Raw genomic sequence first — 22,747 nt, 5'->3', positions numbered from 1 at the left:
CCGAAGTCTTGTTTCCCGCAAGAAACAACAAAACCGAAGTATTGTTCGATGTGCCGGTACAAACTTTTAGGTTATATAGTCCTTCCTTGCTGCTTCGGACGTCATTCGGTGTAATGGTAAGGGGGGGGGGGTCATGGTATTTGGCCAGTTAAGAGACCCTGGCCAAATGGTCAGTTTAAGATTATGCCCCCAGGGGGTTCCATGCTCGCATCTGGAATCCTTATCAGTTAACCCCCTTTCCTGCCATAAACCCCTGTTGCTTAGAAGTCTAATTTTCAGGCAGAACTGACTTAAGTTATTAACCCTTTTAACATCTTGTCTCTTACTTCAACATTTAGAGTAGATAGTATTTAGGTCAAAGCTAATTCGAAGTGTGTGTCGCAGGATGTGGGCCACGGAGGCAGAAACAGGCTGTGATTGATTAGGTTATGTTGATTTCCGGGATGGTGTCAATGTTGCCTCTCACACAAGGGGGGCGACTGCAGTTGTCCCAATGAATACTGTCTAGCAGGAACAGTCAGTAAAAACATTCACACCCAAGCAATTAGGTATCAAGACTTGGAGGTGTGAGGAGTCGATGAGCCAGTTTTAGCCAGACCAGGGGTGAACTGATAAGGTCCCATGACACCTAGCTCGGCACTCCCACACCCCTGAAACAGCACAAGCTTCCTCCTGGAAAAATACTAAGCAAACCCGATTCTGACAGGGACAGCAGAAAACTCCCTGAAAGGGATTGGATAGGAGTGGGATAAAAAGACCTGAGACAGAACAGAGGGGGCTCCTGATTCCCACTGGACCCTGGACTCGACACAGGCAGCACAAGGGAATCTGCACAGAGGTACTGTGCAGAGACTTCTAATACCGGAAGGCAAGGAACAAGGAAACTGACACAGCTAGCTGATTCAAACTGAGGGGAATGTAATACAGTCCGCAGAGGATTTCTACTGATACCTGAACGGAGACTGGGGGAAATAGGACTGGGTGATACCCCTCTCTTCCAAGTGGGCCATCAGACACTACAGGTACTAAGTAGAAACATTCGAGTGGCCTCTGTTCAGTATTTTACAGAAAAGACTGCTGCCCCTCTGTATTTATTATGACCCTGGGAAGGACCTTTTGCTGCTGCTGCTGTTTTCGTTGTGCTTTTGGTTGATAGTGAATGTGAATGTAGTTGGAAAATAAAAAGGGCACTTATACAATACAAATGCTTGTCACTGGTCTTTGTGTGCATTGGTGATTCTGGGAGATAAACAGAACCTGTGGTAATGGAGAGGGGCCCTAACACCCCGTTTGTATTGCTAGGTGGCGTAGTCGGACACGAGGCAGGAACATTCCTCGCCCACAGGGTTCACCTTACTGTGACACAAACATTAAAATAAGCCCCTATAGGACCAGCAGAAGTGAGATACAACATCAAAATAATACATCAATTAAATAAACTGAGGAGATCTCTTTAATTCAAGACTGCAGCCCAGCCTACACTCAGGGAGCAATCCTAGGGGTGTCAACTTCACTCCTGTCTTCTCTTGGGAATGATGAAGGACCGGTTCCCCTCGGACAGGAGCTGGGCGCCCTGCGTGTGTGGTTCTGCAGGCTGGACGGCTGTTAGGAAACATGGAGAGACACCACAGCCAGTCTCGTTTCCCCTGGACTCTGCCTTCTTCTGAAGCGCAAGTCTGCAGGACGCTGCTGTGCCCAGTCCGCCGAGCTCCAAGCAGCAGGACTGGGAGTCTGGAAAAGAAAACCACGCCCACTCTTTTCATGGAGGTCAAAACCACCGAGATCTCAGGGAAAGCGTGTCTGGCCCCTGTGGGCCAGGGTTCGAACAGTTAGCGGGCTCTGAGGCCCAGGTATTCCAGGGGAACTGTAACGCTGTAGAGCTTACGACAAGTTAACTCAATACCGAGCAATGGAAAGCAGGTTAGAATGGTAGAAATAACCCGGCGTGCCACACGGTAGAGCAATTGAAGGTGTGTTAACTCGTGCGGCGGCGCTTGTTAATAATAACCCGCTGCTGGCGCTGATTAGCTCGCTTACGAGTTAATCTCTGCTGGTTGGCGGTTGTGACAGTACCCTCCCCTCACGGGCGGCTCTCGACAGCCGAGACGGTGAAAGTCGCTGATTAGTGTAGTGTCCAAAATATCCTTCTCCGGAACCTGAGATCTCTCATCGGGGCCAAAACCCTCCCAGTCGGTACTGAAGGGTACCGAGGTTCCATCTGGAGTCGATGATCTTGTGGACCTTATAAGTCGGGCGACGCTGGGGAGCCGCAAGGGGCGAGCGGTAAAAGGGTTTCAGGAGGGAGACATGGAATGAGGGGTTGATTCTGAGGGTAGGGGGGAGAGCAAGGCGGAAGGTAACCGGGATGATCCGGGAGAGAATCAGGAAGGGGCTGATATACCTAGGCCCAAGCTTCTTGGAAAGGTGATGTAGAGGTAGATTCCGTGTAGATAACCAAACAAACTGTCCTCTCCGAAAATGAGGGGCTGGTCTGCGGTGTCGGTTGGCGAATTTGGCGTGGCGCTGGGCCGACTTGGTGAGAGCTGTCCTCGCCATTCTCCAGGTCCTTCGCAGCTTGGAAATATATTGTTGCACTGATGGCACTGCTGTGTCCAGAGGTGTGACAGGGATGACAGTGGGCTGATAACCTAATGAGCAGAGGAAGGGAGAGAGACCTGTGGAGGAGAAGGTAAGAGAATTGTGGGCATACTCTGCCCAGGGAAGCAGCGATGACCAATCATCCTGTGAGTTGGAGGTGAAGGTTCTCAAAAAGGTCAGGAGGCTTTGGTTGGTCCTTTCCACCTGACCATTTGCCTCAGGATGATAACCTGAAGTCAAAGATACATGTGTCCCTAGAGCTTGACAGAAAGCCTTCCAAAAGGCCGAGACAAATTGAGGTCCCCTGTCCGAGACCACATCGTCAGGCAAACCATGTAACCTAAAGACTTGTTGCACAAACATTGACGCCATTTCCTGGGCTGTTGGCAATGCTGGGAGGGGGACAAAATGGGCTGCTTTGGAAAAATGATCGGAGACCACCATGATTACCGTATGACCTTGACTGTTAGGAAGGTCCGTAATGAAGTCAACAGCTATGTGGGACCAAGGGCGGTGTGGGATCGGAAAGGGGTGAAAAAGACCAGCCTTCCTAGCGCACAGAGTCTTGCTCCTGGCACAGACCGGGCAAGCCCGGACGTACTCTGCTGCATCAGATCGCATGGAAGGCCAACAGAAGTCCCTTGTGAGGAGGTCCAGAGTGCGTCTGCATCCAGGATGGCCCAGAAAGTGAATCTTAGAAGCATGAAAAACGCATTTCTCGAGCTTGGCGTAGAGCTGGTTGTTGATGAGTCTGGACAAGAACTCCTGGATGTGATGGAAATGTTCCTGAGGGTCGTCGGAAGAAATGAGGATGTCGTCCAAGTATACCAAAACAAACTTTCCAATAATGTCCCTAAAGGTCATTCATGAAGGACTGGAAGACTGCCGGGGCATTAGTGAGTCCAAAAGGCATAACCGGATATTCATAGTGGCTGTGCGTGGTCATTAAGGCCGTCTTCCACTCATCCCCTTCACGGATCCTGATTAAATTATAAGCCCCCTGTAGATCTAGTTTTGAGAAGATGGACACTCCACGTACGGACTCCAGAGCGGCCGGGATTAAAGGCAAGGGGTAGCGATCTTTGACTGTAATGGAGTTCAGCCCTCTGTAGTCAATACAGGGCCTCAAGAAGCCGTCCTTCTTCCCTATGAAGAAAAACCCTGCACAGGCTGGGGACGAGGAGGGATGAATAAAACCGGAACCCAGGGTCTCCTTGATATAATCTTGCAGGGCTTCATTCTCTGCCTGTGAGGGGGTAGATCCGTCCTTTGGGTGGGAGGGTTCCTGGAAGCAAATCTATTGCACAGTCGCAGGTGCAGTGAGGGGGGAGCGATAGAGATTTCTGTTTGTCAAAGGCTTGTTTCAGATGTGCATATTGGGGGGGGGGTAATAGACTGCTCTTCCAAGGGGATTACTGCAGCAGCAACCTTGAGCGGTGGGCAACAACAGTTGTCACGACAGGCATGGCTCTGGGCGATGATCTCATTCTTGGTGGCCCAGGAGATGTGGGGATCATCCTTCTTGAGCCAGGGAAGGCCCAGGATCACAGGGTAAGCAGGGGAATCCAGGAGAAGGAGTGAAATGTTCTCCACGTGAGTGGCACCAACAGTAAGGGATAGAAAAAATAGCCTGCCAGGTAATTTGTCCAGGAGCAATCGGTGACCCATCCAAAGTTTGAATGCAGACAGGGGGTGAAACCGGAGCAAGAGGAATATCCCACTTCTTAGCAAAAGAGGCATCCACAAAGTTCCCCGCTGCCCCTGAATCCACCAAAACCGAAAGGGGAAGGGGCGTGTCCATCCATGAAATCTCAGCTGGGAATAAAGGCCCCGAAGAGGATTGTGAAAAAACAGCACTACTGACTCTAAGAGTAGGCAGTGGGAGAGCTCAAGATGGATGTGGGAGTCTCGAAGGACAAGTAGGCGAGCAGGTGACCCGACGCAGAGCAGTACAGACACAGCCCCTCCTGACGGCGCCTTTCCTTTTCCTCCAAGGTCAGGGGTGCATGTGGCAGGGTGGGTGCCAAAAGGGGAGGATCCATGGGTGCACAGGTCTGCTTCCTGGGTGTCTCTCTGCTCTCCGAAGCTGGTTGTGGGTGTCCAATTCAACCACCTGAGCGATAGGTGGGTAGAGGCCTGAGCATCAGGTGGTCCTTTAAATCCGAGAGACCCTTAGAGAAGAGGCAAACCAAAGTTTCAGGGTTCCAGGCAGACTCTGTGGCGAGGGCTTGGAATTCAGCCACATAATCTTGCAGTGGTCAGTTGCCCTGGCGAAGAGAGGAAAGCCGAAGGCAAGTCAAATCCGGGTTGCTTTGAGAAAAACATGCCTGGAGATGGTCAGCAAAAAGCTGAAAGTCAGAGAACAGCTGATCTCCCCTAGCAAGCAATACTGCTGCCCAATCCAATGCTTTGCCTGTGAGCAAGGAAAGGGCGAATCCGATCTGCTCCCGAGGAGTAGAAAAACGCTCATGCTTTAGCTGAAAAGCCAGGGAGCACTGAGCAATAAAGCCCATGCAGCCTGCAAGTTTGCCATCATACTTCTCCGGGAGGACAAATGGTAAGGTTGAGGGAGTGGTGGGCGGGGCCGCGGGGGTTGGAGCAGGTGCTTGTGCAAAATGCGTTACAGGAATCAGTGCAGGAGCCGGCGAAACAGGGGAAGAAAAAAGCCAGGTGACCTGGTTAGTGAGCTGTTGGAGTGAAGATTGAAGCTGGGTGATAGTTTGGGAATGCTGCGGGAGAAGGGAACGAAGTGTCTGTGCGTCCGCATGATCCATAATAAGGCTCGGTATTCTATAATGCTGCTCTGAAGAGGTGAAATGGATCCAATGCAGATGCCGGAGTCGTAGGGAGGTAAGTAAGCGAACAAACCGAAACTAGGAGCTGAATCAGAAGGTGTAAGGTAGGTCGAAATCCGGTAAAGACACTGGTGGCAAACAATCCAAAATGTGAGACAGAATCGAAGTCGAAAAGAGAGCAGTAGTAAATCCGGTATAGACACTGATAGCAAACAATCCGAGGGGCAAGGCGAGATCCGTAGTCTGAAGGCAAAAAGGTGTAGTCCAAAATTCCAGGAAGGCAAAAAGGTAGAGAAACGCTAGGTAGAGTTTACAAGAAGTTAACTCAATACCGAGCAACAGGAAGCGGGTTAGAATGGTATGAATAACCCGGCGTGCCGCACGGTAGAGCAATTGCAGGTGTGTTAACTCATGAGGCGGCGCTTGTTAATAATAACCCGATGCTGGTGCTGATTAGCTTGCTTACGAGTTGATCTCTGCTGGCTGGCGGTCGTGACAGGAACGAATCTTCTCAACTCAGGACCGAGGAACAGCAGCTGTGCGGATCTGAAGGGAAGTCCTGCCAGAGAACTGTTCTTTTTCTTCCCAATCACATTCTTCCTGAGAGTAACACGTTGATGAGTAAAGAGACTCAGTCACAAGGCTTGTGTCTCTGTCGAGCAGGACTCTCAGCCTGAGGGTAAGGAGTTCAAGTCCTGGCTGTGTCCTCATGTTAACTTTCAATTTAGTTACTAGTGACAGTAACACGGTGATTAGTACAGAGATTGGCTTGTCAGGAGCTCTAATGTAGAGGTGAAGTATGGAGTCATGGCTCTCAGTGGGGAGGAGAGCAGAGTGATAAAGCCAATTCATAGATGGGGATTATTAGGAGGCCATGATTGGTAAGGGCCAATGGGAAACTTGTCCAGGACACTGGGGTAACACCCCTACTCTTTTCCAGAAATGCCCTGGGATTTTTAATGACCACAGAGTCAGGACCTTGGTTTTATGTCTCATCTGAAGAACAGCGCTTGTTTATAGTATAGTGTCCCCCATCACTATACTGGGGCATTAGGACCCACATAGACCACAGGGTGAGCACCCTCTGCTTGCCCCACTAACACCTCTTCCAGCAGCAACCTTAGTTTATCCCAGGAGGTCTCCCATCCAGGTACCGACCAGGCTCACACCTGCTGAGCTTCAGTGGGGCTGCCAGCTGGGAGTTATATGGCTGTTGCCCAAAATAGGGAAAACTACTAGGGCACCTGATACTAGTATTTCATGCGACGAACAGCCAACTCAGGGGATGTCTTCACAATTACTTCTCAATACTAGTACTGTATGTATGAATACTCGTGATGTATTCACAATGTCGGCGGATTTCATCAGAGCAGCCGGTACCATCTGACCTTCTCATGGGAGCTGAAATGTTCTCTGTGAAAGGTTACAGCATGCCATGTTCTTTTAATATGTGTGATCTACTGAATTATTAATGTGATGGCTGCTTATTTCCGTAAACAGACTGGACCCCGATCCCCATCCCCAAATCCAGTCAAACCCCCCATGAATCACTCCAGACGAAAGAGAACCAGCCTCTTTCCTCCTCCTGTGTTTTACACGCAGCTGAGGGGGGGGAGAGTCATGGTCATGCCCTGAGCATCGGGATGGTGGGGTGTCTAATTAGCAGACAGAGGTCTGAATTAAAGCCGATCGTAAGAATTAACTTCATGGTTTCTACCGCTACTGTGCAAGCAGGAAAACACTGTGAGATTTAGAAATGTAGAAAAAGTCTAAGGTGACACACCTGGGCCAATTTTCCTAGATGCCAATGAACCCACTAGCATGTCTCTGGACTGTGGGTGGAAACCCACATGGACACAGAGAGAACATACATATTCTACACAGATAGAGCACTCCAGGAGTCAGAACTGGGGCCGCAGCGCTGTAAGGCACTATGCTGTTCTATATATCTGAAGTACAACCAGCGGGAAGAAAGCAGACCTAGAGTCCTCAGCTTCCTGTCTTGAAGCAGTCACCTGACCAATGGTCTGCTTCCAAATCAGTCAGGTGACGGAGGATGGCACAGGTCAACCCCCCCCCCCCCACCCCACCCCAATGCATTCTGGGAAATGTAGTTTCAGACACGAGCTGCCATCTTTGTCAGACCTTCGTCCCCTCTTGCACCACACGATCGAGACAGCAGAGGACCCGCTGATGGGCAGGGGATTGAAAGCAGGGGCCCCTCGAGGCCCATCTGCCTTCACCATACAGAGGTTCGACGAAAGGCACGTCATTCCTCGCCCCCCCAGAAATAAGGGGTCAAGCCTCTGGTACAGATAATCACTGCAAAAAAAGCCACTATGCAAGAGGTGCTGATCGACTTTTTATTGCGTGTGAAGAGCATCGCCGGAGCCCCAAGAACCCCACGATGGGGGCGAAGGGAGAAGTCGACCCCTTCAGAGCAGTCGATATCCCAGCAGCCCCCCCGACTTGAAGCACCGCCCTACTTCGGCCCCTCAACAGCCTTCCCAGCATCTTGGTCCGGCAGCTCCCGGAGGGTGGGGGGGTTCAGCTTGTCCAGCTGCGCCACCACGCTGTCGTACTCATGCTGCCACTGCTCCTGGCTCAGGGCCGAGGGGCTGACCTCCAGGAACCTGTAGGCCTCCTTGGACTGCAGGATGAACATCCCACGGACGTGCATGCAGACGTTGCAGAAGCTCTTCCAGATCTGCGGGGAAGGGGAGGAGAAGCACAGACGTGAGGCTGAGCCGAGTGGTGCGGGGAAAAGTGAGATCTCACTGCCGCGGGGCAGAGAAGAAACGCTCCTGCTGCTGGCGATCCTTCTGCTGTGGGAAAAGGGGGCGCTGATGTCTGAACCACGTGACTCCATTTCCCCAATCAGACCCACGTGGTCGGGATAAATAGCAGCAGATCTTATAATAAAAATTAATAATTGCTTACACTTATATAACACTTTTCTGGACACCCCACTCAAAGTGCTTTACAGGTAATGGGGAATCCCACTACCACCACCAATGTGCAGCCCTCACCTGGATGACGCGATGGCAGCCATAGTGCGCCAGAACGCTCACCACACATCAGCTCTCAGTGGGGAGGAGAACAGAGTGATGAAGCCAGTTCAGAGATGGGGATTATTAGGAGGCCATGATTGGTAAGGGCCAATGGGAAATTTGGCCAGGACACCGGGGTTACGCCCCTACTCTTTTCGAGAAACATCCTGGGACTGTTAATGAGCACAGAGAGTCAGGAACTCGGTTTTATGTCTCATCAGAAGGACGGCACCTGTTTACAGTCCAGTTTCCCCATCACTATACTGGGGCATTAGGACCCACACAAACTGCAGGGTGAGTGCCCCCTGGTGGCCCCACTACCACTTCTTCCAGCAGCAGCCTTAGTTTTTCCCAGAAGTCTCCCCTCCAGGTACTGACCAGGCTCACACATGCGTAGCTTCAGTGGGTTGCCAGTTGCCATCTTGGGTGCGAGAGGGGGTTTGAGTCCGTTCAGTGAAGCGCAGTTGAGAGCAACAGGATTTATCCCTGCCGCACCTAGGCCTGGAGATAACGTGGACCAATCGGAATCAAAACGCACCCATCGGCCCGCCAGGAATCATCTGCTCGCTCGGGGGGGGGCTATCCCAGAAGGCATTGGGTGGTGGTCCACATGTCTCGCAAACCCTTGCAGCGATAATCCACCCGCAGGATTATCCCTGACCCGTGAAGGATCTGACCAAATTCTAGCCCAGAAGGCAATGGGAGCCGTCTGGATGTTTAGCACATGACTACTCTCTGATCCACAGCTACAGCTCATGATCACCTGCGTCCCCTGCTAAACCTCCCACCTTGCTCTTCAATCTCGTAGCCTTTGGTCTCCATCGCCTTAGGCTACACTTTTGCCTCCCCACGACACCACCCGTGCCTATACTGGACAAGCACGGCACCCATCAGAAGCCACAGTAACCACTGCATCAGCAGCTCAGGGGCTGCCTGTAGGATTGTTGGTGCTGCAGCACAATGTCTGGACAAGTCAGAGTGTCTGGGGAGTGCAGGACAAAGATCTGGGCGAACAGGTACCAGATCAGAGAAGCTCAACCCGACAGAGAGAGACGCTAGGCAGGACAGCTCTGTCCACCCCCGCTCTGAGATTGATCTACCAGAATCGCTCTGGGAAAAAAAACAACACTGATCGGCTCGGCCTTATCCAGGCTGGACAGGAAGTCCATCTCGCAGTCCTCCAGGAAGTCCAGCATGTCCTCTCCGGTGAAGGTCCTCTGCTTGAGGTTGTCCAGCGCCATGCCGGTCGTCTCCCAGAACTTCTTCATCTGCAGCAGGATCTCCTGGATCTTGGTCAGGCACTTCTGGACCTCCGCCAGCATCTTGGGATCGCCAATGGATCCTGGGAGGCAGAGGAGGAAAACAGGAATTGCTGGAGGGGCTGGATCAAGAGGCAGATGTCATTTTTAGATGGAAAAAAACGGCGGATTTCGAGAATGAAGCTGTTTAACTCTGGTGACACTTCAGGTCTGTTATAAGCAACTCATTAACATGTTATCACAGTATTAATTACACATTATTACAAACATTACTGCATTTCTCCAAGTCTCTGGTTAGCTACAGATGCAGCCATTCAAAGTGCGCGGTACAGACACGTACCGGAGGTAATTGGCTACGGCGTCGTGCATCGTGACGCGCGATGACGCAAAATACCGCGGTGCGTGATTGGTTGACCGACGGGGCACTCGTGGTCCGTTGGTCTGTCGGAGAAAGACTTACTGTAAACGTCTTTACTGTGCCCGTTGTAGATATTGAATTTTACCACTGAAGGGAAATGTTAGTAGCTGAGCATAAAAAGAATAGGAGCATACTGTAACGCGTGTGAAGGCCATAAACGATATTAATTTTGGAACATAAACATACAGTATATAGCTGGTCTTGGTACTTTAAAGAAAAAAATACACACCAGTATTCCATTTCTCCCTAAACATTGTAAGCTTCGAAGTCTTTAACTAACGTGATACCGGAGTCAACAAGCATACTTTTAGAATTTGATTAAAAGGGAATATAATATGGAATCGCGTATCTAAAGAATTTAATAACGGTATGATTATATCCGTGTACTGCGACAGGGCTGTGTAGGGCTGTTTCGCGTGCCTGTTTATGCGAGCTGTCTTGTAGCTGACTGGTCTAGGTGCGTGACTAGCAACTGGTAGGTTGTGTGTTCAAATCCAGCTGGTACTGGACTATTCTTTTAACAAACATTTCTTCGAAAAAATAGAATAGCGATATTATGGACAATCAATTGACTTTTATATTTCAAAATATCGCAACATGATCGATATTTGCGATATTTTGAACATATCTTCCCTTCTGACAGCGGTTCCTGCTTCTAGTGTGTGTGTGTGAGTAAATTTTTATAGAGAAATGGAGGCTGGACAGTATGCGTTACAATATAAACATTTATATTGATTTAAATCGTGTTCTGATTTAAATCGCAAACGCGTGTTTAATTATGTGTTTTTTAATCATAATCAGGCTAATATATTTCTACATTTTCTGTATGAATCTCTAAGCTGGTTCATACAGAAAATGTAGAAATGCATTAGCCTGATTAAAAGACAGCTTGTGTTTAAATTGAGTGTAAGGTAATTTATGCTTCTAAAGTCATGGTCAGCATTTATTATTGTACTGTGCTGTAAACTTTTTCTGTGCCTAGTCACATTATTTTATAGCGTTTTTATTGCGTTATTAAATCCGGTGGCGCTGTGTGTTAGTTTCCTGACTCCCATGTCACATGGTCTGTGATTGAATCCCATGGAACTATGACTTTATTTTTTAACAAACATTTCTTTGAAAAAATGAAACGTTTCCCTTGGTCAGAGATTAAAATAAACCTCACTCGCACCAAACAAATTTATATTTCTAAATATCACAAAATACGTTCATTGTCTTCCAATCGAGTCGAGTTGACATTGGAAGCCTGCCACACCCGGACTGTTAAACCAACGCATTAGCACGTCAAAGCCCATTGAGGGTATTGAGCCAGTATTGGCTTTAGTATCCCCCCCCCTCTCCCCTCAATTCAATTCAATTCAAGGTGTTTTATTTGCATGACAGATGGGTACAAGCAGTGTTGGGTATGTATATTGTAACGCTTACGGCAGACAGGCACTGTGTAAGAGCCAGCGCACCAGAGCAGCGCACCGAGGGAGCGTCTGCATTTTTAACTTAGTTTTTAAAATTAGTCAAGCAATATGAAGCATCTCCTTTTAATTTTAAGTCCCTTAAATACATTGATCACAGCTTTCTCACCACTTAAGATTGCTTTTGATACCATCCTTTCACAAAGCAGAAGGGAGATCTTAGTGCCTGAGCATAAAAAGAATAGGAGCATACTGCAACGCGTGTGAAGTCCATAAACGATATTAATTTTGGAACTTAAACATACAGTATATGGCTGGTCTCGGTACTTTAAAGAAAACATACACACCAGTATTCCATTTCTCCCTAAACATTTTAAGCATCCAAGTCTTTAACTAACGCGATACCGGAGTCAACAAGCATACTTTTAGAATTTGATTAAAAGGGAATATAATATGGAATCGCGTATCTCAAGAAATTAATAACGATATAATTATATTCATGTTGCAAAAGAACTGCAACGGACTTAAAAGCTCCCTTGCTTTTAACAGAGCGTTCCATAATTTCTAACTACGAAAATGCCAGGTGAAAGGATTTGTAAACATATTTTGTTAAAGCAAGTCAGTTTTTTCCGCAACACATAAAAGACATTTTCCCAAGAAAGTTTAGCCTTTGTCACTAATGAAACCACTAAATAAAGACATAAATATAGAAATCTTAAGATTTGTTTTATTTAATGTTGGTAGCAGGATGAACTGTCAAAGTGTATATTTTGTTGCAGAGTTGCTGCAAGATGTTAACAGTGAAAAAGGTATTTAGAAATGAGTTATTTCAAGATGAAAATTTTCAGAATAATTGCAAATCTAGCAGGATAGAGAAAGCACAGAAAACTGGCAGTTAGATTGATCAGATTAGTATGAAAAGTCATTTAGCAAAGGGAATGAGAAGAGTGACAAACTAGTATACTTTAGATCTTTTTTTTCTGAACCAGGGAAAATCTGATCATGTTTCCCTATAACAATAATAAAAAACTTTATTTGATATATCACCATTAAAGGTGGCATCTCAAAGCAATACAGTAGATGTAAAAACAGATAAAAGGACCACAGATTACAAAGTAAATGCATATAAGAAAGACAAGCAGTTAGAGGTGCTACCAAAATTAGAAAATGAAGCAGATACAGACACTAAGTCTTCTGAAAAGAAAGGTTCTGAGGTTAGATTTAAACTGGCCCTGGTGTGTGTGTGTTTGTGTCTGTCTGTCCTGTGATGGACTGGCGCTATGTCCAGGGTGTATTCTGCCTTGTGTCCGTTGCTTACTGGGATAGGCTCCAAATCCTCTGTACTGGATAAAGAGATTAGAAATGGATGGAAGTAAAGGCACTGTGTGGATGGAACTATACACAGTGTTAGAAACCCACTATGAAATGGCAGCATCTCACTGAGAATAAAACATTTTATAGTGCTGGCTTAAGGAAACAGCCTTTCCACCTCTCTTGCACATCAGTATCCATACCTAGTTATTTAAAAGAAATTGCCTCTAATTATAAACATCTTAATATGCTGGCTCTGTGGATCCGCATCAGCTATGTTTGCCCATTCCTTCAATTCATGTGCATCCAACACACAGTTCAACGCTAGCAACTACACAAAATCTACTTGCCACTTACAATACCAACAGTACCAGCTAACTTTAGTAGTGACATTTTCATGGATCTTTTTAACAATAAAATTTACAACATCAGACTTCAGACACAATTAAACAGGCCTCAAAAAAGTCTGGTACAAACATTTTCAGCATGGAATAAACCGTTACTTTAATGGTATAAACCTTAAATGGATTCATATTCTCAATAAGATTTGGTGCTCAGTAACATGACTTAGAAAATGACAGAAGACATACGTATCATGCTTATCCTTCTATTTTTCATAATCGTAAACTCCTTAAGGCAGTTACATTTTCTCTGTTCTGACCTGGAGTTACAGAGAAATTTAAATTCTAATAAGAGATTTGTAATGAGGAAAGTCATACCAATCACTCATACAGTACCAGGATTTGCAATTACAATACAAATACTTTCTTTCTGTATGTGTTTATTTTGCAGTTTGAGTCTATGGCATTCCTTTGGGGGTCTATACTCCAAGGCATGACTTTTTTATGTATAAACATCAGTATTTACTGCTATTAATTACTGTACGATTTATAGTTGAAATCTGAGCCTAGATATAAAGTTAGATATAAAGTTAAAATCTCGACAAAGCAATGTAGGAAATACAGAGAAAATAAATCCTTTCTGACATCTAAAATCAGTTTTGATCAAGGTCTCTAAAACGAACAAGAAAAAGAAGATTTTCGGAGGGCAATTACGCTGTGTTTATATAGAATAAGTGATTTATGAGCAATCTAATTTCTTGTTCGTTTAAAACAGTGAAATGTCAGCTGTAAAAGATCGCACCAGAAACAGCACTCTCTCTGCCTGTCATAGACGTTCAGGAAAGGCTGAATGAAGTCATGTCAAGTACAATAATTCGGAGATCAATAATAACAGTTGTAGGACAGTATATAAGGAGGATAAGGATTTTGAAGTTGACTCGAAATCTGATAGGTAACCAGTGCAAGGACTTGAAAACAGGTGTAATGCATCCCTGATAGGATTCTTGCTGTCATATTCTGAACATATTGAAGATTGCTCAGTGTGGATTTAATTTCCCCAGTGAACAGGATGTGCATTTATTAATTCTAGAAAAAAAGCCTTTCTTGATTTCTCTAGTTCTTAGTTTCTCTAGTTCCCTTTAAAATAAACTATTATTCCACAATGCAGAGTATTACATGGCCAGTATTTACACATGATATTTGTGATTTAAAGAAATTAACACAAGCAGCTTTTGGAGATTTAAGTGTTGGCTGAGTTATTGCAGGATAAAAGACTAGAGATGTTGGCAAGAAGAAGATAGTTTGGGGAAAGCTGAGGAATACACTTATAACAAGAACACTTCCTAATGGAGTTAGGCATACTTTTGATGAAGATGATGAAGTTAACAGACTATATGTTTACATAGATACTGAAATAAGGATTGTATTTTAGATTATGTGTAGTTGCTGGCATTGAACTGTGTGTTGGATGCACATGAATTGAAGGAATGGGCAAACATAGCTGATGCGGATCCACAGAGCCAGCATATTAAGATGTTTATAATTAGAGGCAATTTGTTTAAATAACTAGGTATGGATACTGATGTGCAAGAGTGGTGGAAAGGCTGTTTCCTTAAGCCAGCGGTATAAAATATTTTATTCTCAGTGAGATGCTGCCATTTCATAGTGGGTTTCTAACACTGTGTATAGTTCCATCCACACAGTGCCTTTACTTCCATTTCTAATCTCTTTATCCAGTACAGAGGATTTGGAGCCTATCCCAGTAAGCAACGGACACAAGGCAGAATACACCCTGGACATAGCGCCAGTCCATCACAGGACAGACAGACACAAACACACACACACCAGGGCCAGTTTTCCCATAAACCAATTAACTTACCAGTATGTTTTGGAGTGCGAGAGGGAGTCATATCACACATATGGAGAAAAACCATGTAACCCAGAGAGAACATGTAAACCCCACACACACAGGATGGCGGGAATTGAACCTAGGAACCCAGTGCTGCAAGATAGCAATGCTAACCACTTTGCCACCATTATAAATGGATGGATATCTTAGTTATCTTTCTAGTTCACAGGTTTGCATGCATAATTTAATTTTGAAAGCCACTGAAACATCAGGTACTACTGTTGTATTTATGAAAAAGAAACAAAACAAAAAAACATACTAACAATTGTGCCATCCTACTCCTTAGTAAATACATTTTATTATTCATAAACAGTTAACATTGTTAGCAAAATATTTTGAATTATATTTAACCCTATTTTTTCTTTAGTTTTGTATTTAACTTATTATATGATAGTCAGACTTAATGTATATTTGAACAATGAAAATATATTTTTACAAGATTTTACATTAAGCACTTAAAATTAATATGGTTAATAAAAGTAAACTGTAACATGCTGTAACAAGATCGGCTAAACTGCGAAGAAAATGCTTTCAGAGAAAATGTTTCAGGTGTGAAGAACATAGATCTCTAATGCAATTTCAACCAAACCTGTTCCCACACACCCTGCCCCCACTACCATTAGAATATACACAAACATTTTAGCGTTTCATTCTGAGCAGAAGACCCTCACACCTGAAGAGTGCTGGCTGTGAGGAATTAAACTGGTTTTACAGGTTTCAATCACAGACCATGTGACATGGGACTCAGTAAACTAACAGCGCCACTGGATTTGATAATACCTAACCAAAATCCGCAATATGGAAACAGAAGCTGTGTGATTGTTGATAGATGATGTACTCGTAACATTTTTTCAAGACGAACTACAACATTTAAAAAATGACTTGTATGTACTTGATATCTCTAATCAATCCACGGGTCCCAGCACAAAACGAAAGTAAAATGCATACCGTTTCGCGCTTCTTATTAGTTGCTCAAAAGTAATTTGACCGTATGAAATGCATAATATAAACCTAGAAACATATACGTGAGCAGTACTTAAGCACTGTAGTATCGGTGTTAAGACATACCTCTCAAATACTGTAAATCAAGTTAAAAATATCTCAAGACCAATTCTGGTCGTAATGAAACCATGTTTCGTGTATGTTTTCTTTTTCATCTTGAAATAACTCATTTCTAAATACCTTTGTCACTGTTAACATCTTGCAGCAACTTTGCGAACAAAATATACACTCTGACAGTTCATCCTGCTACCAACATTAAATAAAACAAATCTTAAGATTTCTATATTTATGTCTTTTTTTAGTGGTTTCATTAGTGACAAAGGCTAAACTTTGTTGGAAAAATGTATTTTATGTGTTGCAGAAAAAACTGACTTGCTTTAACAAAATATGTTTACAAATCCTTTCACCTGGCATTTTCGTAGTTAGAAATTATGGAACGCTCTGTTAAAAGCAAGGGAGTTTTTATGTCCGTTGCAGTTCTTTTGCAACATGAATATAATTATATTGTTATTAATTTCTTGAGATACGCGATTCCATATTATATTCCCTTTTAATCAAATTCTAAAAGTATGCTTGTTGACTCCGGTATCACGTTAGTTAAAGACTTGGATGCTTAAAATGTTTAGGGAGAAATGGAATACTGGTGTGTATGTTTTCTTTAAAGTACCGAGACCAGCCATATACTGTATGTTTATGTTAAGATTTCCCTTCAGTGGTAAAATTAGATATGAATATTCAATACTTAAACGGGCACAGTTAAGACATTAAATATACATATACATATTGTATACAGTACAGTTTGCATACGGTAATATGTTTATGTTACGCGATTAAAAAATAAATAAATAAAACTGTAAGGTCCAGCACCAACTGGATTCGAACACACAACCTACCAGTTGGTAGTCACACACCTAGACCAGTAGGCTACAAGACAGCTCGCATGAGCAGGCAGGCGAAACAGCCCTACACAGCCCTGCCGCAGTACACGGATATAATCATACCGTTATTAAATTCTTGAGATACGCGATTCCATATTATATTCCCTTTTAATCAAATTCTAAAAGTATGCTTGTTGACTCACGTTAGTTAAAGACTTCGAAGCTTACAATGTTTAGGGAGAAATGGAATACCGGTGTGTATTTTTCCTTGTGATATTTTAAGCTCTAGTTGAATGATAGGTGTCGCATTTTAAATCATTTTCGTAGTAAGAAATTATGAAACGCCCTGTTAAAAGCAAGGAAGTTTTTATGCCTGTTGAAGTAAAACAAAATGCCTGACAAAGTATGGCTTGGACAGATTCCAAGTGCTTGTACAAATGTGCTAAAGAAATTATACTTTGAGTATACAGCTTGTCCAAAGTCATCCATTATTAATACTATTAGTAATATCTTCGGTAAAGGCTTTGATGCATAAATATTTCTGATAAAGGTAGGTTGTGTACTTTTGTCCAACTGAGCAATCTTGCTTTCATAAAATATACCAACATTTTAATGACTGAAGATTAACATGCTGTAATACACTGTTCAAAATTAAAGGCTCAAATGCTGTACATGAGAGGTTAAGCTCCCCCTGGCGGTTTTACAAGGTGACGCCGGATAGTTTCGGGCAGAGCGTCAAATGACGTGCGATTAACCACGTGACACTGCGTGACATCACGTGACACCGCGTGATACCGCGACACGCCCACCGGGGCATGCCGCAAAATAACTCACCCATTTTGAATGGCTGCATCTGTATGCTCTTCCAACCCAATCCAGTTCACTGTGGATCATTCAGTAATCTGAATTGAAGCTGCCACCTACACTGCCCGAGCTCACTCGGATATTCAATTAAGACACTCAGCTGTCCTCCCTCCTCTTCAGTTGACCTTTACATTCTCTCAGGCATTTCAGCTACTCATTATCCCAGAGTGGATGCGATAGAATGCCCGGAGTGGGGGCGTCTGTTCCTCCAGACCACCAGAGGTTTTCCCTTGAATTGGCACCAAGGGTTTTTTCCTCTCCACTGTTCGGTCAGGCTCACACATAGCCTCTACGCATTTCTTTCCTGTTCTTTTCTCTTGCTTCTTTATTTTCTTATGCTTTGGCACACACTTTGTTTGTCCTCACAGGTGTTGGGAGAGAAAATGTTGGGCTGGGGCTCCATCTCTGGGGGGTAAGTGAAGCTCGCTTCCCCAACCTCTGGATGGCAGCACCACCTTGACCCTTTCTGGGGAGGTTCTCAAAAAGTCAGCCAGAGGGGACCCCAGCCACATTATTCTCGGTCCCCTGAGGGCTTATCCCAATTGCAGGGCGCCGCCTCAAATCCGACTCTCAGCAACTCTGGGGACTTCTTTTGTTTCCTTCTCAAGCAGCTTTCCCTTCATTCTCAACCCCTCAGCCGGCACCTTTCAATATATTTCCTCAAGTAGGGACACTCTTTCTCTTCCCCTCTTAAGGGATTCGTTCCCAGTCACAAAGCAGCACCTCTCATGCAACTCAAGGGGCTATCCCCTTTTTTCTATCCCCTGAGAGCAGAGCCTGGTTGCAAGGCAGCACCTCTCAAAGTGACTCTCAAAGAGTCAGGGGAGTCTTCCTTCCCTGAGAGCCTAGCTCCCAATCATGAGGCAGCGCCTCTCTGCCGACACTCCACGTGTCATGGGTGTTTGTTTTCGTGCTTCGGAGGCTGCCAAGTCAGCCAATCCACCTGGGTTCCCCCCTGCGGTCCGGGTGCTACTTTTCTCTACTTTACCAACCCCTGCTTCTCCCCTTGAAGTAATTATATATTAAAGCCCTAGAAAAATTGATAGGATAACATCATATACCCTTTAGTAAAAGCAATTGTAAAATTGTGCTGATGTAACTAATTACCTTCCAAATTACACAACAAGTCAGATGTTTTTTTGATATTATGATTTTAATCTAAATTAGTTATTATTTAGTATGTTGTGTGAAAAAAAGTCTCCTAAAAATCTAAATTTGTTATTATGTAGAACAGGTTGGTTGACTGGGTTTTGGAAAGAAGGGGGGTCTTTATAGGAGATGTTTAGGGGCTGAGGTGAATTTTTACCCTTTGAAATTATTTTTAAAAAGAGGGCAAGATGTCAGCTGAAATTGTAGTGAGAACTGTTGTGAGGATACCCAAATGTAGAGATATGGATCCTGTGAAGCCGCAGGAGTAGCCGGTAGACAAGGCAACAAACAATCCGAATCGAGAGGCGAGTTCGTGGTCAATTGGAGTAAGGATGGTCGAAATCCAGGACAGACACCGGAGGCAAACAATCCAAGTCGAGAGGCGAGGTACGAAGTCAAATGGCAATAGGGGAAGTCCAAAATCCATGTGTCATAAGGTTAGGGTATGCCAGGTAGAGCTCTAAGGGAGATAACTCAATACTGAGCAGCGGGAAGTGGGTTATGATGGTATAAATAGCACAGGGTGCCGCACGGTAAAGCATGTGCAGGTGTGTTAACTTGTGCGGCGGCGCTTGCTATTAACCCGCTGCTGGTGCTGATTAGTTTGCTTATGGGTTGATCTCCGCTGGCTGGTGGTCGTGACAGACGTGATTCTCACTGGAGAGAGGAAAGGATGCCAAAGAAGTCAACCCGAGACAAACTCTCCAGGAAAGTTTTTACAGAAGGACCTGTGTGTTTCGGTAGAGAAAGTGAATTGTTTAATTCTGTCCACGTTTATTTTCACTTTTGTCTGTCTGCTCAGCCTGCTTTACTCAGACATCTTGGCTTCAATCTTCTTCTACCAGATCAGTGCAGCAGGTATCAAAATATATATAGTTAAACTAATAAAAAAAGATCAAATAGACCAAGTGGCTCCTACCTGAGCAAATCAGGGACACTTCCTGTCCATCACTACAGTTGACTATCTGTGGAGAACTGCAGTTCACCAGATGAGTCTCGTCCCCAGAGCACTGAATACCTGTCAGACACAAAGCACTGTCACTGTCCCATACAGAGAGGAGTTATAGACTTGTACTACAGAGCACTGAATACCTGTAAGACACACAGCACTGTCATTGTCCCATCAAGAGGAGTTATAGACTTGTACTACAGAGCACTGAATTCCTGTCAGATATACAGGGCTGTCACTGTCCCATACAGAGAGGAGATTTAGACTTGTACTACAGAGCACTGAATACCTGTCAGACACGCAGTGTCACGTCCACCAGCAAGTGCATTCTATCCAGCAAATGACCTCTCGCTAATGAGGCCACACCTACAGGTAATTCCAGCAAGCGCTAGCTGATCAATTAACCAGCAATGACACCACACTAATGTCCGCACCCTCAACTGCTGGGATATTCTAACCCTCGCTACCTTCAAGTCTGTGCTTGGTACTAGACTCTTTTCTAGGAGCTCCTACCTCACCATTCTTTACTGAGAAATACTCTTCCTGACTGAACCTCTGGCCTTCGATACTCAACCTTCGTCCCTTGACTTCAACTACAGCCAAGCATCTAGGGTAAGTAGCCATCGATCTCCTTCCCTTTTTACCCCTCTCTCCGACCCTCCGAAACTCTCAGAATAACGCACAGTGTTCTTCCTCTAACTCGTAGACACATCATTCGTAACACACAGCAGTGTTACCATGTCCCATACAGAGAGGAGTTATAGACTTGTACTACAGAGCACTGAATACCTGTCACACACACAGCACTGTCGCTTGTCTCATACACAGAGGAGTTGTATATTTGCACCACTGAGCCACAGCCCAGCTGTCTGCAGACCACAGAGGCCTCTCTGTAGCCCCAGGAGTGCTGGAGGAGTCTTCCCCAGGTGCTGTTGTAGTAAATCTCCACCCTGCCATCACAGTGACTCTCTCCTCCTGAAAGCCAGACTCCACCGTCTAGAGCTGACAAGGATGAACCTATAAAAATCAATAGTCATGTTTATTTTCAGTCGCACATCAGTAAAATAAAACAAACCCGTAGACGGGTTATCATAAATATTTTTTTGTAAAATTAACTTGATACACCACAGTTTATTGTGTCTGAACAATACTAATAATATTTTTTTAAATAATCTTGCTTAAGAAGTTTGCTAGGGTGTGAAATTCTAACATCACATTTACTCCATCTTCTAATACTATACTCTCTTCTAATACCATTATTACATGTAAGAATATATAAATATTGACTGACAACAACTGTGCACATCTTTTCTTTTGATTTTTCTTCAAGATATTGAAGTGCTTGTACTGCTGAGGATCAGTACAGACAGTAGTGCTCTCACCTGTACAGACCAGGCCGATGTCACTGCTGTGAGTGCAGCTCTGGTTCTCCCTGGTTGAGGTGGGACAGTCTTGGATTCTGGTCTCATTTCCCCGACACTGGATCTCCTCTGTCCTGATCAGCCCCTGTCCCTCTCCGAAATGAGCCCCTCTCAGCAGCTGTGCTGGAAATCCACAGTCTAGTTCACGACAGACGACCTCCGCGTCCTTCATGTCAAAGTCGGCCTCACAGATTGTACTCCAGGATGTCCCATGCAGAACCTCAACTCTGCCAGAGCAGAGACTCCTGCCTCCTATTAACTGCACCCCTGACATGTAACAAAACATTTGTACACATTTTAACAGTATTAGAGCACATTAACAGTGTGTATAATACAGTACGTCAAAGTAAAATAAAATCAGATAAATTATATTCTTTAGATTACCTGTATTAAATCATTGTAATCTTCAATTTAAAATATATTAAAATCATCACTTGCATTTAATCTAAACGTTTCTGAAGTATTAATATGCTCGGTCATGTTAGGAAAAAAAAGGAAAAATTAGAAACTCAGTTTTGAATTTAATATTCAAGAGGGCAATAATACTGCAGGGTAGAGGTGCAGAAGGACAGTGAAAAAATCATACTGCACCGAGGCCTTAAAAGAGAATAAAGGAGGACTGACATCTAGACAGTCAGCAGGAGCAGCTCCTGTAGTCTCAACAACAGTCAGAGAAACTGAAAACTCATGAACATTTATGAATCATTTAAACTACATCACTCATAGAGCCCAGAGAACAGTACTGTCACAGCCTGGCACTGCTGGAGCAGGACTGTCTGACCTGGGTACTAACTGACACTTTGGACAACACCAGGACTGTCACAGCCTGGTACTGCTGGAGCAGGACTGTCTGATCTGGGCACTGAGATATTCTAGATAACACCAGGACTGTCACAGGCTGGCACTGCTGGAGCAGGACTGTCTGACCTGGGCACTGACTGACACTTTGGACAGCACCAGGACTGTCACAGGCTGGCACTGCTGGAGCAGGACTGTCTGACCTGGGCACAGAAAAACACTAGACAACACCAGGACTGTCACAGCCTGGCACTGCTGGAGCAGTACTATATAACCTGGGCACTGATACTCACAGACCACAGTCTGGCTGTTTAAACTGACTAACACTAAAGTTCCTGGACAGACAGGATAAACTACATGTTCAGAGAGACAGAGACACTTCCTGTTGTCCAGCTGCAAAAACACACAAATACAGGAGAAGACTTTTCCTAAATTTAATACCCAAATTTACACTTCTTCCACAGTTAATTATAATAGATATTGAATAATAATAATAATAAATATTATTCACAACATATAATTATTACTTACACTAGTAATACTGTTATTAATATCATGTGATATTTTCCTCAACTATAATAATCACCTTGGCCCTG

General features: G+C 44.6%; 1 protein-coding gene across 1 annotated transcript; it reads right to left on the bottom strand.

The window, feature by feature from the left end:
- Nucleotides 1–7,875: 7,875 nt before the first annotated feature.
- LOC148826725 (uncharacterized) lies at nucleotides 7,876–21,525 on the bottom strand. Its single transcript, XM_088926367.1, has 4 exons — nucleotides 21,315–21,525; nucleotides 19,903–20,001; nucleotides 9,571–9,785; nucleotides 7,876–8,100 (listed from the first exon to the last, which is right to left on the bottom strand). Exons 1-4 carry the CDS (start codon nucleotides 21,523–21,525, stop codon nucleotides 7,876–7,878), a joined length of 750 nt encoding a protein of 249 aa, XP_088782493.1.
- Nucleotides 21,526–22,747: the final 1,222 nt, after the last annotated feature.

Source organism: Atractosteus spatula, chromosome 10, assembly GCF_055471065.1.
Source record: "Atractosteus spatula isolate fAtrSpa1 chromosome 10, fAtrSpa1.hap1, whole genome shotgun sequence".
Classification (NCBI taxonomy): Eukaryota; Metazoa; Chordata; class Actinopteri; order Semionotiformes; family Lepisosteidae; genus Atractosteus; species Atractosteus spatula.
Note: the sequence above shows the minus strand (reverse complement) of the source record. Positions and strands in the feature narration are given on the sequence as shown.

What these genes read in the sequence shown, in the direction of transcription:
- LOC148826725 (XM_088926367.1), bottom strand. Translation starts at nt 21,525, where the DNA reads ATGAAGGACGCGGAGGTCGTCTGTCGTGAACTAGACTGTGGATTTCCA. An exon ending in AGTGTCCCTGATTTGCTCAG is followed by an intron (nt 9,786 to 19,902) that starts GTAGGAGCCACT and finishes TCTGCCTCCCAG; the next exon opens with GATCCATTGGCGATCCCAAG. An exon ending in ATAAGGCCGAGCCGATCAGT is followed by an intron (nt 8,101 to 9,570) that starts GTTGTTTTTTTT and finishes CCTTCCCCGCAG; the next exon opens with ATCTGGAAGAGCTTCTGCAA.